Source organism: Armigeres subalbatus, chromosome 2 (assembly GCF_024139115.2).
Source record: "Armigeres subalbatus isolate Guangzhou_Male chromosome 2, GZ_Asu_2, whole genome shotgun sequence".
Classification (NCBI taxonomy): Eukaryota; Metazoa; Arthropoda; class Insecta; order Diptera; family Culicidae; genus Armigeres; species Armigeres subalbatus.
In genome coordinates this window covers 291,432,154-291,450,932 of record NC_085140.1, presented here as the reverse complement: position 1 = coordinate 291,450,932, position 18,779 = coordinate 291,432,154, and the positions used below count along the sequence as shown (strand labels likewise).

The following is an 18,779-nucleotide window of genomic DNA, read 5'->3' as shown; positions in this document are numbered from 1 at the left end:
TCATAATATTAAAATAATGACTTGATTTCTTTATATACGTATGCATAAGCTTCACACCTCGGGAATTTGGTCCGCAGATTTTTTCGCCTGGGCACAGGGACCAAAATCCGGCGGAAAACTTCTTTTCTTCATACATTATTCTTTCTAAATGTATTAAAGACATGATTTCTCGCTTAACTTTTCAAAAAGACCTAAGTAACATTTTTTTCATGAATTAATTTGAGTACTGCAATCAAAAGCTTACATGTTTTTTTGTTGATTGCGCTATTCAAATTAAATCATGAAAAAAAATGTAACTTAGGTCCTTTTGAAAAGTTAAGCGAGATTTCTTCCTTAAGTATTAAGGTTCAAGCAAAATTTGTTTAAAAGATAAGCAAAAACGAGCCACGTCGTATAATGTAACGCCGGTGACGACGTGATGAACTCCTATAACCATCAGAATGTGACGATATATAGGGGAACGGTTCGCCACTTCATCTCATAGCTCCTATTTCAATCCCATCAAAAACAAAGCAATGGAAAGGAATTTGGTTTGTTTATTATTTTTGTGATTTTTTCAGCAGTGAGCACGCACGTTGACAAAAAGAAGCGACGAATTTGGTGCCGTATTTCTTTGTTTAGCGATGAGATGGGTTTATGTACAGTAGACTGGCCCAGATTAGTATGGGAAGAAAAAAATGTTGTCGAATTCCACGGGGCACCCCCCAGAATTGTGTCTTTGGGTGAGAAAATCAATCTCTGAAAATTTCAGCTCAATCGCTTGTTGCATAAGCTGGCGCATTTGATTTGAAGTTTGTATGGGGATTTCAGCCAAAATGTATAGGAAAATACACCTCCGTCACTCATTCGATCTGGAAATTGGTTCTGATTGCTCGATTGACCTCAGAATTGCAAAAACGGCAGTTGGTATGCTACAGAACAATTTCACAGAACATTGCATGATGATTAAATGAACTTTTATATAGTTTTCGGCTGATTTATTAGGAGCTGATTTGTGTATTTTTGGATTTTTTTTTATCGAATCGCATCAGCCGAAACCTATATAAAAGTTCATTTAATCATCATACAATGTTCTGTGAAATTGTTCTGTAGCATACCAACTGCCGTTTTTGCAATTCTGAGGTCAATCGAGCAATCAGAACCAATTTCCAGATCGAATGAGTGACGGAGATGTATTTTCCTATACATTTTGGCTGAAATCCCCATACAAACTTCAAATCAAATGCGCCAGCTTATGCAACAAGCGATTGAGCTGAAATTTTCAGAGATTGATTTTCTCACCCAAAGACACAATCCTGGGGGGTGCCCCGTGGAATTACACAACTTTTTGTTTCCTGGGCCAGTCTAATGTACAGTGAGATGAAAATCGGAACATTTCCCCTATGTGCATATCAACAGATGCTATATGACAACATTGGACGCAGAACCTTTCTTGCGATCGACTATCCATGGTAATTATGGGAAGATCTTTCTATATATATATATATTTTTTTTAACTAATTTTATTTGCTAATTATCTAATACATGCATTCATCTCTTCGACTAGGTGTTCCGTGTTTTCTTAACACTATCATCCTTATTTGCTATATTATATTTTTAGTTATTATTAATACATTTCAATTGCCTCTGGCAGTTAGAATTTTTCCTCTGGTTGAATTGAACCATGTAGGAATTACAATGTTTTCAACTTAAACTAATCTTAACCTATTTTATACTAAGGGTAAAAGGAGTTAATCGTTGCAATAGAAGATTGCAACGATTTTTGTCTAAAATTGGAAATTATTTTGTTGGACATTTGTTGCAATGTCTCAATATTAGAAATTCTATGAAGTTCATTGATACTATACCACGGAGGCAACTTCAGAATCATTTTCAGAATTTTGTTTTGAATCCTCTGAAGTGCCTTCTTTCTGGTATTGCAGCAACTAGTCCATATTGGCACAGCATACAACATGGCAGGTCTAAAAATTTGTTTGAAAATTGTTCTTAAGACAAAGTTTTGATTTTCTGTTTATAAGTGGATATAGACACTTAATATATTTGTTACATTTGGCTTGAAGGCCTTCAATGTGACTTCGAAAGACCAATTAATTGGAACCCCATTCATAGTGACAATATGTCTGCTAGAAGGTTTCAAATAAGAAGCTCTCGGCTTATGTGGGAAAATTATAAGCTGAGTTTTGGAAGCATTCGGAGAAATTTTCCATTTTTGCAAGTAAGTGGAGAAAATATCCAAACTTTTTTGCAATCAACTACAAATGACACGAAGGCTACGCCCTTTGGCTGAAAGGCCCGTGTCATCTGCAAACAAAGATTTTTGACACCCTGGTGGTAAATCAGGTAAGTCAGAAGAAAAAATGTTATATAATATGGGCCCCAGTATGCTGCCTTGGGGAACACCAGCTCTAACAGGTAATCTATCAGATTTAGAATTCTGATAGTTTACCTGCAGTGAGCGTTCTGATAAATAATTTTGGATCAGTTTAATAATGTACAGAGGAAAATTAAAATTCATCAATTTTACAATCAAACCTTCATGCCAAACACTGTCAAATGCTTTCTCTATATCAAGAAAAGCAACTCCAGTCGAATATCCTTCAGATTTGTTGAGCCGAATTAAGTTCGTAACTCTTAAGGTGAATTACGACAGAGTCCAAAAATGGCTGCCACAATGGCCGTGCTAGCCCTCACCTCGCGTTTTTGCTTGCACAAATGAAAATTTACAGGCGATTAGCACATCTGAAAACTATTTTTTCGTGTATGCTGCGAGTAAGCAAAGATGAAAAACTGTTTTTCGCTTTTGCCTGTCGTTCGCTTTTGGAGTTATGTGCCCCTGAAAGCGGTATGTAGTTTTGAAATTGGATTCCAAAGCGATTCACCTTAATAACTGATGAGTGGTTGAATGCCCATGGCGAAAACCAAATTGCTCATCAGCAAAAATAGAATTGTCATTAATATGAACCATCATTCTATTTAAAATAATCTTTTCAAACAGTTTGCTTATTGAAGAAAGCAAACTGATTGAGCGATAACTAGAAGCCTCAGCTGGATTTTTGTCCGGCTTTATAATTGGAACAACTTTGGCGTTTTTCCATTTATCTGGGAAGTATGCCAATTGAAAACATTTGTTAAATAAATTAACCAAAAGGATAAAGAGCTCTCAGGAAGTTTTTTGATAAGTATGTAGAAAATACCATCATCACCCGAGGCTTTAATATTTTTAAATTTTCTAGTAATAGATCTCACTTCATCCAAATTAGTTCCCAACGAAGGGTCAAAAACATTCTCTTGATTGAGAATGTCTTCGAAGCTCCGTGTAACCTGATCCTCAATTGGACTAGTGAGACCTAGACTAAAATTATGGGCACTCTCGAGTTTTTGAGCCTTTTCGCCATTTGTTAATAAAATTTTATTTCCTTCTTTAAGCGCTGGAATTGGCTTTTGAGGTTTTTTAAGAATTTTCGTTAATTTCCAAAAGGATTTCGAACTGGGATCCAACTTCGAGACATTATTCTCAAAGTTGGTATTTCTCAGAATAGCGAAACGTTTTTTAATTTCATTTTGCAAATCTCGCCAAATAACTTTCAACGCGGGATCGCGAGTTCTTTGATATTGCCTTCGCCTCACATTTTAAAGACGGATCAGTAGCTGAAGATCGTCGTCAATAATAATGGAGTTGAATTTAATTTCACATTTAGGAATTGCAATGCCTCTGGCTTCGACAATTAAATTTGTCAAAGATACGAGAGCATTATCAATATCACTTTTGGTATCGAGAGGAATATCAACATCAAAATTCCTATCAATATACGTTTTATATAAATCCCAATCAGCCCTATGATAATTGAAAGTAGAGCTGATTGGATTATAAATGGCTTCTTGTGAGATTTCAAATGTCACAGGAAGGTGATCAGAGTCAAAGTCAGCATGAGTTACCAATTGGCCACACAGCTGACTTGAATCCGTTAAAACCAAATCAATTGTCGAAGGATTTCGAGTGGATGAAAAACAAGTTGGGCCATTGGGATATTGAATAGTATAATATCCCGCAGAACAATCTTCAAATAGAATGTTGCCGTTGGAATTGCTTTGAGCATTATTCCATGAACGGTATTTGGCATTGAAGTCACCAATTACGAAGAATTTTGATTTGTTGCGAGTCAGAATTTGAAGATCAGCTTTCAACAAATTCTTTTGCTGCCCATTGCATTGATAAGCCAAATAGGCTGCAATGTAGAAAAATTGACCAAAATTTGTTTCAACAGAGGCTCCCAAGGTTTCAAAAGCTTTGGTTTCACACGAAGAAAATAATATATGTTTGATACGTCTAGTAATGACAATGGCGACCCCACCACAGGCGCTGTCAAGACGATCATTTCTGTAGATAAAATAATTTGGATCTATTTTAATGGAGAGTCCGGGCTTTAAATAAGTTTCTGTTATAATGGCAATATGCACATTATGAACTGTTAGGAAGTTGAATAATTCATCTTCCTTACCCTTTAGAGAGCGGGCATTCCAATTTAGAACTTTCACACAATTATTTAGATCCATTAAAACGGAGTCCGATAACAATTTTTGTGTATACTTTATACCAACCTGAACAGCTTCTGGTATGGTATTTGCTTTGAACATTGCATCAATCATGTGATGCAATTGTTCAGTTAAAAAATCAAAATCGGAAGCAGTCATGCTACCTGAATCGGCAACATGACCATTATTTTCCGTTGGGACATGGGTATAAACCTCATTTTGAGAAGAGAAATTTTGTCTACCAGCAGCGATGTTTGCATACGTAGGTATATTGGAAAAATTGGAATTTACTGAAGTGCTTGCTACCCGTTGACGAGCGGCAAAATTTGTTTGTGAATTGTGGTGGGTATGAATTGCTCGACCGGTAGCTGGTTTCGAAATTTGAGCGTTTGAAACATTTCTACCCGTCGAATCTGGGATCCGATTGGAATTTCCCGTCATCAATTTTGCACGGGAATTCAAAACTTTTTTGCGTGAAGGGCATTCCCAGAAATTGGATTTATGATTGCCCCCACAATTTGCACATTTAAATTTATTGGAATCTTCTCTCACAGGACATGCGTCCTTGGCGTGAGAGGTTCCACCACAAATCATGCATTTAGCATCCATGTGACAATGTTTGGTTCCATGACCCCACTTTTGGCACGTACGGCACTGGGTGGGGTTTTGAAAATTTCCCCCAGGCCTGCGGAACTTTTGTTAAAATGAACTAAATAAAATTCTTGAGAAATGCCCCTCTGGGAAGAACCAGAGTGGGATTTCTTTTTCATCTTAATTACTTGGACTGGTGAAAATCCAAGTAATTGAGAAATTTCAATTTTAATCTCATCCAGTGATTTATCACCACTGGGGAGACCTTTCAAGACGACTTTGAACAATCGCTCAGTTTTGTCGTCGTATGTGAAGAATTTATGGCGCTTCTCAGTTAAATACTGAAGAAGACGTTTGCGATCGTCAAAGGATCCTGGCAAAACGCGGCAGTCACCCTTCCTAGCAATCTGAAATGAAATCTTGATCCCCTGAAGGTTACTCAAAATCTCATTCCGGAAACCAGAAAACTCGGCAACTGATACCACAATTGGCGGAATCCTTTGCTTTTTCGCATGAATCGAATCACCTGGGCTAGAGGTATATTCGATTTGCTCAATTTCATCATTAATCAAATCGAACTGATTGCTCAGTTCGATTGGAGAAGAATTATTTCCGATATTTATTTATTTATTTATTTATTTATTTGCCGTCAATCAAATGTAGACCAATTATACTTTGTACAATAAATACTTATTATCTAGTCTATGTGTACTTCAGTCATTACCTAACTTGTCTAGAGAAGAACACTTTTTTTAGATTAGTTTTACTCATCGTGACATCAATTGTTTCACAATGTGCATTATAACATGTCATCATTCTATTTATTGGGCCATTTCTGCCATAGTTTGTTCTTTGATTATTGATATAAAATAGACTTCTATTTCTAAGTGGACGGATAGGGGCGTAAAAATTAATATTTGCCAAAATTTCACTACTATCCACTCTTTGTGCGATAATATCGTTCATGAAAGCTATCATTGAGAATTCCCTGCTTTTTTTTTTAGTTCTTCTAGGGTAATTAATAAACACCGTGTTAGAGTTAGAAGGAATATATGCATTCTCCAGCTTCCTTCTATTTTTCCGCGCTTTGGCAGGACGGTCTTGAAACCTTGTTTCTTTGAAGGAAGTGGAGATTTCAGAGACTCCCCCTTCCTCTTGTTTTTATTAATGCTCATTGATGAGCGTGGAGACGTGACCTTCTAAGAGGTTTTTTCCCAGAACGGTGTCACTGCAGGATTACCACCGCTTGTCGGAATTTTACTTCCGCAAACGGGTCCAACGAAAACGAAGGCACGGGTCCTTGCAAAGATCGTAACGGGATCAGTGGGTACAAATAGCGCTAAGAAGCACCGTTGAAATTAAAATAGCTTCGGGTAGTATTAAAAACTTCCTTCCGCAAAGAGAGAAAGAACCGCACAGCACGATGCGGTCTGAGATCTTTCTATTTCTTTCAACACATCATTCAGTCTTACAACACAAGCCAAGATTTGGATAATTGACGGAACATTCTCTACTGCTCCACAACAATTTGCTCAAGTGTTCACAATTCACGGAACTGTAGGTGAAGGTCAACACAGTCGATTCGTTCCCTTGGTATTAATGCTAAAACACGGGAATATGATACAGACTTTTGTTCATTGATGGAACGAAATTTATCAGTATACGTTAGATCCAGAGTATATACTATTGGATTTTAGGATGGTTGAGATTAATGCTGAGGAACGTGTCGTCCCAATTTCATGTTTCAAGGATGTTTCTTTCTCCTCAACCAAAGTTTTGTTTTTTAGAAAACATCAGCGATTGGGATTACAATCGGCATACAGGAAGGATTACAGACTTCAACTTGCCTATAAAAAGTTTGTTACCTTAGCACATTTTTCATGTAAAGATATAACAAAGGCATTCAAGGAGGTTCGAAAATCTTGCCCAAACGTTATTTTTTTATGTAAGCAAGTATTATGTGAATGGGGTGTACCCGTTAGGCAAATGGACGTTATACATAAATGACCCAAAGAACAGCCCATGACACAAAGAAGGCAGAATTATGCCAAACGACCATTATGCCTTACGTACATTATCCCTAACGTCCGTAATGTGTAACATCCATTATGCCTAACGTACTTATGCCTAACGTAGTGGACTCATGTGAATGGTCGCCAATCAACGCACAAAAAGACCACTAGAGACCTACTTTTCTCCCCTTCACTATGGTCGGTCTATGAAAATACCGGTGTCAGGCCATTAGGCCGAAGGTCGTTAGGCTGAAGGCCATTAGGCCGAATGACCATTAGGCCGAGAAGTGAGAAGTTAGTTCTTCCTTTTTCCTCCTCCATTATTCTTCCTTCTTTCTTCTTACTTTTTCCTCATTTATTCCTTCTCTCTTCTTTCTTTCTTTCTTCTTTCTTCCTTCTTTCTTCCTTCTTTCTTACTTCTTTTTCCTTTTCTCTTACTTCTTTCATGCTTCTTTCTCCCTTCTTTGTTCCTTCTTTGTTCCTTCTTTCTTACTTTTTCCTTCCTTCTTTCTTCCTTCTTTATTCCTTTTTTCCTTTCTACCTTCTTTCTTCATTTTATCTTCTTTCTATTTTCCTTCACTCTTTTCTTCCTTCTCTCTTCTTTTTTTCTTCCATCTCTTTTTCTTCTTTTCTATTTTTTTTCCTTCGTTCTTCTCATTACTCACTTCCACTTATTGCTCCACACTTCTCACCTCTCACTTCTCACTTCTCACTCTTCACTCCTCACTGCTGACTTTTCACTTCTCACTTCTCACTTCTCACCTCTCACTTCTCACTTCTCATTTCTCACCTCCCATTTCCCACCTCTCATTTCTCACTTCTCACTTCTTACTTCTCACCTCTCACTTCTCACTTCTCACTTCTCACTTCTCACTTCGTGCTCCTCACTTCTTTTTACTTCTCATTTTTCACTTCTCACTACTCCCTTCTCACGTCTCACTTGTCATTTCTCACTTCTTACCTCGTACTTTTAATTCGGCCTAATGACTGCTCGGGCTAATGACCATTCGGCCTAATGACCTTCGGCCTAGCATCGAAAATACCCTAAACAGTATTTTGAAACGAGGATGTCCTCCGTTTTACAGCGTTCCAAAACAGTTTCAACTAGAAGAAAGAAATGCGACCACTGATACCCTACGACCATTGCAGGCTAAGAAGACATCTAAAATAGCAGAAAAGAATGAAAAACTGAACAAACTGGTACGTTCATATATTCCAAGTGATTGGCATATTTTTTCTTTAATATTATTAGGAAAAATAACATGTTGTTATAGAATCTGAAGGTATACATAAATATATGACCTATTCCGGCGAATGGTGCATTCGGGCAAGTGGCCCATTCGAGCGAATGGTCTTTTCGGGCGTTTGATCTTTTCGGGCGAATGGAATTCGGACATGTGTTACATTCGGGCGTTTGTCATTCGGGCTAATGGAATTCGGGTCATTCTGGCGTTTGTGATAGAATCTTATAAAACAGACAGTTTTGTATGATTTTTTGTCGCATGGGTCAATATTAAACCAAATTTACAACACGACATTTGGAGTGCGGGAGGTTATTGGGGTTGGGTTTGTGAAGAATACGAACCCTTTAGATATTCTTTAAAATCCCTATTATTTAGTTTATTCGGGTTCTTTGCGGTGGCACAATTGCCTGAAAACCAATTACCTAAATTCCTCATTCCTCAAAAATAGCGAATCCTCGACAATAACATTTTCCCGGACATAAAATTTCCCCAAAAATGCCTTAAACGAAATGAAACACAATTACCTTGTTGAGCAATTGGTTTTATCATTTTCCGATTGTAATAATAACTGCGAATCAAACTGGCAATTCCGAGTAAGGCCGGGTACATGTAGCTAGTAAACTAAAGAGGGAGATTGTCGCTGTCGTCACTGGCGAAACATCTTTTGCAGGCGAGAATAGGGCGCTAAGGAATCAGTACGTTTTAACAGTACTATTTGTTTGAGAAACTGCATATGTGACATTTTTGGCCAAAATGAGATTTTTATATATTCTGAATCCTCATCCAAAAATACGTTTTCTGGCAAAAAAAAAAACGAAAACAAAATTTGCTCGGGAACATATGATTTTTTTTTCGTTTGTTTGAGAAACTGCATATGTACAGGGAATTTGAAGACCAATTATGGAGAACTGCTTGCAATTTTCGAATTGGAAGTGCCCTAGGAAGCTGAGTGTTGCCAAAAGCTATGGATCTGTATCGCAGAAATCAAAAGATTCTGTGCCAATTTGTTCAAAATCAGTTCTTCGTAGTTTTCTTGGAATTGTGTTAAATGGATATATGCAGTTCCTCAAACAAATTATTCAGTTGTGTTCCCAACATGTTTGGGTCTTTAACCACAGCGACAATCTTTCTTCATGGATAATTACGGTAGCAAAATAAAATTTCCATGTAAAGTTAGAAATTTTCCACACCAAAAATAGGAAACTGACAATAAAGGAATAAGGGTATGAGCAATAAATAAATATAAAATTTCCACAAATATGGCAAAATTTCCATAAACAATTGAGAATTTTCCGCAAAACAAAAAAAAATATCGTGGTGCATTTTGATTTTTTATGGAAAGTTCTTCTTTTATAATTGCAATTTTTGCTAATTTATTTTTGTTTTGAGGAAAATTTCTAATTGTTTGTGGATTTTTTGCATTATTTGTGAAAATTTTATATTTATTTATTGCTCATACATTGATTTCTTTATTGGAAATTTCCCAATTTTTTATGGAAAATTTCTATTTTTTTAGGTCAATTCTAAAAATTCTGTTAGACAGAGTTGTAGAAAAACCTTCGCACTAGAAGTCCACCATACAACACATTTTGAAATTCAGCTTCTGAGTTATGGAAAAACAACTAGGTAAATGATTGAACGCAAATTACTAAATGATCGATAACATCCTTAGTTCAGCAAACCGTATTTTCCCTTGTTGAGTATTTTAATCACTGCGACCATTTGTAAGATCTATTGTGATATCAGCTTGAAGTTTTCCTAACAGCCTCAAGTGATATGGGCTCGGGCAATGGCTGTTATAAGACCTGTGTATGTGTTGAAATCTTTTTTTTAAGATCTAACATTTTGCGAGTGATAGACCTACGTTTAGTGTGATAAAACGTTTTAACTGCCTCGCAATCAAGGTGTTTTCCAGATGTCCTCTATTTTAGAATGTTCCCAAGATTTGAGTTCCATTCGAAGAAAACACGCAGATACACCACAAAATGATTAGGGACCTATGAATTGTCAAGATGAACCAAGTCTGGCCAGCATATCAGCTTGTTCATTGCCTTCAACGCAGAACAAATGGATGACTGAGTGGGCGAGGGATCGACTGCACTAAATCGCAATGAATTAGTATGGGAGGTGTTGCAAGGTGTCTGAAGGCGGGAAGAGACTCGCTGATGAGGACGGGCTTACCGCCGAAGTCCTCATCGAGCATGGCCCGAGTAGCATAATTTAACCCGATTTGATTGTAGTAGACTGAACTGAATTCGGTTATACATAGGTCACAATAACTCATTTATAAGTGTGCTGCTTGGGGGTTCAAGTCTCACATTCGTAGAGGACCACCGATCTTATTAACGTTTTGTTATTCGAAGTATTCACCGCTAGTCCGATTTTGGTATTTCTCGATGGAATCAATTACACAAAATGCAAATGAGAACTTTTTAACTTAAAAAAAATCGCAGACTGCGCAATTGCAAAGATTACTATTTCATATATTTTCTGTAATGTTGAGTTTTGGGTTTCACGGAAAATCGGTGAAATAAACGATTTCTGAAACAGCTGTTGAGAATTTGGCGAAAATTACCGGAATCTGTTGAACGAGTTAGGTGTGTTTATTCGAGAAATGGGTATACTCATCAATTCACCTCCAAAATGACCATTGTCTACTACTTGCCTATACTGCAAGCGATTTGGTTTTAACTCACCTCTCTTTTCCTACTTGCACAGAAAATCGTATGCAATCATCCGGCCGCGTTGAATATCTTTTCATGGAGGTTGATGAGGAGATCGAAATCAAGCTCACCACGCAGCATTTTTTCATGCTTCCCAGCGATGAAAATTTGTGCGCCACCGAAATGGAAATGAGCTCTACAAGGGTGCGATGATTCACTAATCACTATAGATGATTTATGTTGTTGTGATTGATACGAGAGTTTTTTTTAACAGTGTGGTGAACTGTGTCACTGGCGCCACGTGATTAGCATCGTTGGCTGTACTGGCCCTTGGATGGCGGCCGATGGAGTAGAACTTTGCGACACAGCCAACGAAACGCAACAGCTAATCAAGCACTACAAACGGCTGGAAGATCTGGACGGTCGCGTTTGTGGCTGCTATCAACCGTGCTCAACTACCATCTTTACGGCTTATGTAATGAACAGGAAGGACTACAGCATCGATGTCCCGTCAGGACAGCTTTGGTTGTATTACACTTCGAAAATGGTGACGGTAAATATGTTTTTGCTTCAAGTGGGAGTTTGAATTTGGAATTTCTAATATTTCTTTGAATAAAGCTTGTACCTAAATATAAAACATCTCGGTCCAATATTGCGATATAAGTCGATACATAATCAAAAATACCCTTCCTCGGAAAGCCATTGATTCACCATGTGCAACAAATGAGCATAAAACAAGAAACATTTTGTTGTTTCCATTCCAGATCATCGAGGAATTCCACAGCTACGATCTGACGCAGTTCGTGGCTGACTTGGGAGGATCGCTAGGCTTCCTGTTGGGTCTTTCGGTGCTCGGGCTGATAGGACTGTTGGAGAAGATCGTTGCGCTGTTGTTCATTCGCAACTTGATTGCCGAAAAAAGAAACCGAACCAACGAGAGAAAGTCCAAGCAGACAAACGAGAAGGGAATTGAGAATTCCGACGATCCGTGCCAAAATTGTAGCACCACGGAGTGCAGTGACACAACGCTGGCAGTTGCAGATGTCAAGAAATAATCGTCAAATTAAGCGTATCATTTTTGCAACATGTCTAATATTTAGATTAACGTTCGTTTAGAGAATTAAGATGACCCCCTGTCATAAATATATTTACGCAAATGTCCCTGAACAAATCACCCGCAATTATTCGTTTCAATTAAAATTTAAGGCAATGAGAGTGACGCGGTAAGGAGCCACAGACTGTACGATCTGGCAACGAAGATCGATGGTAATGCTGTGCAAACAAACATCAGTGTGCAAAAGTATAAATTTTGCGCTTCCAACCATCAAATCCCAAACGAGAGGTGGTCTGTGACGTGTTTCTCGTTCTTGCAGATATTTATAGTCAATTTGCATAGGATTGTTTATTTTGGCCATTCTTTCTCGCTGTGGTTGGAAATGTATATCCTCTATATATGCAGATATATGTGGGGTTTGTTGAATTCGATAAATGTTTGAAAAACGATAAGTGGAAAATGTTTAAGGTATTGGTGCATTAGAAAATATTATTATGTTCAATAAGTTCAATTCAGCTTATGGCCCTTTTATAGATAGGACAAGAGAAACCTTCCTACGGCTATGGCAGCTAATGCATGAAAACGGATTTCCGAATAAACTGATACGGTTGGTCAAGGCGACGATGGATGGATAGTTCGAGTTTCACGGGCATACGCGAGTCCCTTCGAAACGCGCAGAGGGTTACGGCAAGGTTACGGTAGGGATTGACACGAGTGGTACGATTTTCAGGAAGTCCGCTCAGTTATTTGGTTTCGCCGACGTCATTGATATCACAGCCCGTTACTTTGAGAAGCTAGGAGAAACCTAGATCAGACTGAAGATGGAAGCATAGGGGATCGGACTAGTCATCAATACGTAGGTAGACCATACTTACCGTATTTAACAGAACAGCACCGGTTATCATTTTCATTTGAGTCAGTTTTTTACGTGTTTATTCAGGATACATTGAACATTGGCCAATTCCATTCGTTGTTTCGGAACCGGAACCTTGATAGATAAGCGTTTCCTTGTGTATGAATCATTCCAAGTACGTATACTACAGAATAATTTCGTATCACATTTAGTTACAGTAGAATCTCATCCACATCTTTTCAATAATTCAAAATCTATTTTCAAATGCCAAAAAATCAATATACAAAAAAGATATAAAATTTGCATTTGTTTGGCATAATTTGCCTTCTTTATGTCATCGTCCATTATGCCTAACGGGGTATACCCACGAGGTATCGGAAATTGAATCAACTTTGATCCATTGATTTGTTCTCACACTTATTTCTATGCACTGGCTATGTAGGTAAATAAAATTATTCTTATTTATATTATTCCAGCTTTCCTCCATGGGAATATCTTCACAGATTTTTTCTCCCAATTGCATTCGCTTTACAAAACTCGCGAAAAGTACAACACCTCCGAAAAACTCACTTGTCATCCAAAAGCGCAGCGAGACTGCGTGATTCAGATCCATGCAAGTTCCGGATGATTATAACAAGCAGAGTTCGAAAACAAAGTACATGATTGGAAGAAGCTCATGAGAGGACAAGTGGAGTGTCAGACTCCACCAATCGGGTGACAGGTTTTTATTTGTTTATTTTCAGACGAATACCGAAGTGGCCTGTGCAGTGCATATAAGTCTTCTCCATTCACCTCGGTCCAGCTGCACGTCGCTACATTGTCCTCTGTAAGCCCCTGGCTGCTCAATGGGGAAAATTCGTTTGGGAATTATTGCCGAGCACGGGGTCGCTTATTACTCGTTGCACTGTCAGAGACCCAGGGCAGCAGGGACTATGTCCAAGGGCTTGACGATCCCTCCCCAGGCCATCTGCGAGTTGTGGCGCCTGCCTAGGATGTGGTGGGGTTTGACAGTGGGCCCTGTTAAACCTCTATAAAAGCTGCATGTATCCGCAAGTAGGCTCCGCCAAAGCGACCGTGTGCCGCTCAAAGCGCACAAGCCCAAGTCCTGGTGTTAGGTGGGACGCTAAACAGCCCTGACACGACGGCCCTCCGACGAGACAGGAGGTTTGCGCAGGCCCAATAAGCCGCCTTTAAAAACAACTATTACGAACGACATAGAAGATAATACGACTCGATACAATCGGCAACGACCTAGGCGATGAATAAAGGATCACGATTGGAAGCTTGGAACATGGAACAGCAAGTCGCTAGGCTTCGCAGGTTGCGACAGGATAATCTACGATGAATTACATCCCCGCAACTTCGATGTCGTAGCGCTGCAGGAAATCTGCTGGACAGGACAGAAAGTGTGGAAAAGCGGGCATCGAGCGGCTTCCTTCTACCAAAGCTGTGGCACCACCAACGAGCTGGGAACCGGCTTCATAGTGCTGGGAAAGATGCGCCAACGCGTGATTGGGTGGCAGCCAATCAACGCAAGGATGTGCAAGCTGAGGATAAAAGGCCGTTTCTTCAACTATAGCATCATCAACGTGCACTGCCCACACGAAGGGAGATCCGACGACGAGAAAGAAGCGTTATATGCGCAGCTGGAGCAGACATACGATGGATGCCCACTGCGGGACGTCAAAATCGTCATCGGTGACATGAACGCTTAGGTAGGAAGGGAGGAAATGTATAGACCGGTCATCGGACCGGATAGTCTGCATACCGTATCGAACGACAACGGCCAACGATGCATAAACTTTGCAGCCTCCCGCGGAATGGTAGTCCGAAGCACTTTCTTCCCCCGCAAGAATATCCACAAGGCCAGATGGAAATCACCTAATCAAGTGACGGAAAACCAAATCGACCACGTTCTAATCGACGGTAAATTCTTCTCCGACATCACGAACGTACGCAGTTACCGCAGTGCGAATATTGAATCCGACCACTACCTCGTTGCAGTATGCCTGCGCTCAAAACTCTCGACGGTGATCAACACGCGTCGGAGTCGTCCACCGCGGCTAAACATTGGGCGGCTACAAGACGGTAGACTAGCCCAAGACTACGCGCAGCAGCTGGAAGTGGCACTATTAACGGAAGAGCAGCTAGGCGCAGCATCTATTGAAGATGGCTGGAGAGATATTCGATCCACCATTGGAAGCACCGCAACCGCTGCACTAGGCACGGTGGCTCCGGATCAGAAGGAACGACTGGTATGACGGCGAATGTGAGCAGTTAGTTGAGGAGAAGAATGCAGCATGGGCGAGATTGCTACAACACCGCACGAGGGGAACGAGGCACGATACAAACGAGCGCGGAACAGACAAAACTCAATTTTCCGGAGGAAAAGCACCAGCAGGAAGATCGAGACCTTGAAGAGACGGAGGAACTGTCCCGCGCTAATAACGCACGAAAATTCTATGAGAAGTTGAACCGTTCACGTAAGGGCCACGTGCCACAGCCCGATATGTGTAAGGACATAAACGGGAACCTTCTTACAAACGAGCGTGAGGTGATCCAAATGTGGCGGCAGCACCATGAAGAGCACCTAAATGGTGATGTAGCAGACAATGATGGCGGTATGGTAATGAACCTAGGAGCACGCGCGCAGGACATGCGACTTCCGGCTCCGAATCTCCAGGAAATCCAGGAGGAGATCGGCCGGCTGAAAAACAAGAAAGCCCCTGGAGTTGACCAACTACTAGGAGAGCTGTTTAAACACGAGGCACTGGCTACAGCAATGCACTGGGTAATTGCCAAGATTTAGGACGACAAGGTTCTGCCGCAGGAATGGATGGAAGGTGTCGTGTGTCTCATCTACAAAAAGGGCGATAATCTGGATTGTAGCAACTACCGCGCAATCACATTGCTGAACGCCGCCTACAAGGTACTGTCCCAAATTTTATGCCGCCGACTAACACCAATTGCAAGAGAGTTCGTGGGGCAGTACCAGGCGGGATTTATGGGTGAACGCTCTACCACAGACCAGGTGTTCACCATACGTCAGGTATTGCAGAAATGCCGCGAATACAACGTGCCCACACATCATCTATTTATCGACTTCAAAGCCGCATATGATACAATCGATCGGGACCAGCTATGGCAGCTAATGCACGAAAACGGATTTCCGGATAAACTGATACGGTTGATCAAGGCGACGATGGATCGGGTGATGTGCGTAGTTCGAGTTTCAGGGGCATTCTCGAGTCCCTTTGAAACGCGTAGAGGGTTACGGCAAGGTGATGGTCTTTCGTGTCTGCTATTCAACATCGCTTTGAGGGAGTAATACGAAGGGCATGGATTGACACGAGTGGTACGATTTTCACGAAGTCCGTCCAGTTATTTGTTTTCGCCGTCGACATTGATATCATGGCACGTAACTTTGAGAGGATGGAGGAAGCCTACATCAGACTGCTAAACGGATTGCCCAGACAACCACACATCGCATAAGAATGTACGAATGAAATCGTTTACCGATCCAAATTTCATCAAAATCGCATTGTGATGCGAAGCTCATCAGTTTATTTATGAATTTTCCCGCATAGTAGGCTATTTTACGAGTTAATCCCAGTTTAATTTGTTGTCATCGCATATTCCTGCAAACAAACTCAAATGAAATCGGATTATCTGTCAAACAGAGTTTGTTATCACAAACTACATCGCAATGTATAACGAACGAATTCGTATAAAAATCGTGAACATCGCATATACTACCGTGCAACGTCGCATACGAAATACACATATATCGCCTCCACTTTTGTACGTAAAAAGCGTTTTCGCGACTGGTATGCGATGAAAATGGTGTGCATAGGCATCGCATAACAGAAAAACAATTCTGTTGTGCATGCATTCTGGTTGTCTGGGTGGACTAGCCACCCACCACGAGTTTCTATCGGTGGTGACGAAATCGAGGTGGTTGAAGAATTCGTGTACTTGGGCTCACTGGTGACCGCCGATAATGATACCAGCAGAGAAATTCGGAGGCGCATAGTGGCTGGAAATCGTACGTATTTTGTACTCCGTAAGACGCTCCGATCGAATAGAGTTCGCCGCCGTACCAAACTGACTATCTACAAAACGCTTATAAGACCGGTAGTCCTCTACGGACACGAGACCTGGACGATGCTCGTGGAGGACCAACGCGCACTGGGAGTTTTTGAAAGGAAAGTGTTGCGTACCATCTATGGTGGGGTGCAGATGGCGCACGGTACATGGAGGAGGCGAATGAACCACGAGTTGCATCAGCTGTTGGGACGACCATCCATTGTTCCAACCGCGAAAATCGGATGATTGCGTTGGACCGGCCACGTAGCCAGAATGTCGGACAGTAACTCGGTGAAAATAGTTCTCGACAACGATCCGACGGGAACAAGAAGGCGAGGTGCACAGCGGGCAAGGTGGATCGATCAGGTGGAGGACGATTTGCGGACCCTCCGCAGACTGCGTGGTTGGCGAAGTGCGAAGGGAAGATCGGGTAACCAACCCCGGTGGGAACTATGGTCGTATGCTAACAGGGAAGGGGGGGTTTGCTCCTCTCCGGGGGTGCAAATCTTACTGAGCGTCTGTTCTCCATGTCAGGATCGGCTCACAACAGCGTCTGTTGTCCATGTTAGGGGCGGCTGATCATCGTCCGAGTGCAAGCGAGGGGCTCTAAGTGAAACTTTGCACCATGGTCCACCGGGAATAAGGAGGAATGGTCCTCCGGAAATTTTGGGGGTTTGGTGTCAGACCCTGCAAGCCAGCCATGCTCATTGCTGCGACGGTTGAAGTGATGGTAACGAAGTAGCAGTCAAAACACGGGCCTCGTTGAAGAACAATAGGATGGCGGTTGTGTGTTATGTTTTTGTCGTCGATTACAATTTCATAGAACGTTAATGCACTCTAACTTTTTGATATTATTCTAATTTGAGAGAATTATAGTTCATTGGATAGACAATCGCAGAACACACTAATTATCAACAACATAAAATTGCAGCGAACACAAAATACAACATAATTCAATGAAAAATACACAGCGAAATTAAAATCAACACTCACGATGCAGTCGGCAACTCAAAAGAGTTGCTGGGTAAGAGGCTAAGGACCGCGAGATGTGGTCTATTTTATTCCTTCAGGTACGCGAAATACCAATGGTACGCTTTACCCAGCATTTGCCGTGCCTCCTTAAGGTAATAGAGATTTATTCTAGAACTTGTTTGGAAGAATCCCGAGCAGCACAAGTCAGACTAAAGCTTCTTGATTGCGAATTAGTCCGGCACATATGAGTAACATATGTGGAATAGGCTAGATGTATCAGTCGTGGCTATAGCACCAGTTGTCGCACTCTAGTGCTTTATATGCGAAATGGCCAATCAAATCACCACAAAACAAGTTCAGATCGATAAAGCATATTCACATCATACGATAACACCTTTGATCTCCTCCAAAACAAGCAAAGCATAATTGTAAAAATTGATTTTGCTTAATTTTTGACGTCCTTTGCACCAGTGGTCCCTATTTGGCCAATCCCATAAGAAAACAATGGGATTTGCCAAATAAGGAACCAAAATTAAGAATAGTGCCACAACTGGTGCATGCGTTCCTATTATGGATTAATCAATTTTGAGGATTATAACAAATTTTATTGTGGTTTTCACAGCTGTTCTAAGGAGCAGCCAGTAAAACCTTTCGATCGATATATAAAGTCTACCCGCATGCCTTTGACTTATTTAAAAAAAAAAAACAGTTGTTCTTATGTATGGCGACAATTGGTACACCCACCCTATGTGTGTTGCTAGGGATATTTTA

General features: G+C 40.6%; 1 protein-coding gene across 4 annotated transcripts in view; it reads left to right on the top strand.

Moving 5' to 3' along the window:
- Window positions 1–18,779, top strand: part of LOC134216530 (uncharacterized) — a 127,600-nt gene that overhangs the window by 2,136 nt on the left and 106,685 nt on the right. Inside the window, exons 4-6 of one of the 4 annotated variants that reach the window (XM_062695397.1) lie at window positions 11,099–11,247; window positions 11,318–11,596; window positions 11,808–12,240. The exons of 2 other annotated variants lie outside the window; for them this stretch is intronic. In XM_062695397.1, the coding sequence (XP_062551381.1) occupies window positions 11,099–11,247; window positions 11,318–11,596; window positions 11,808–12,098 (719 nt within the window). In that variant the 3' untranslated portion in view covers window positions 12,099–12,240. Of the gene's footprint in view, window positions 1–11,098; window positions 11,248–11,317; window positions 11,597–11,807; window positions 12,440–18,779 lie in introns of those variants that run through there. One more of the 4 variants, XM_062695398.1, reaches the window with a different exon arrangement.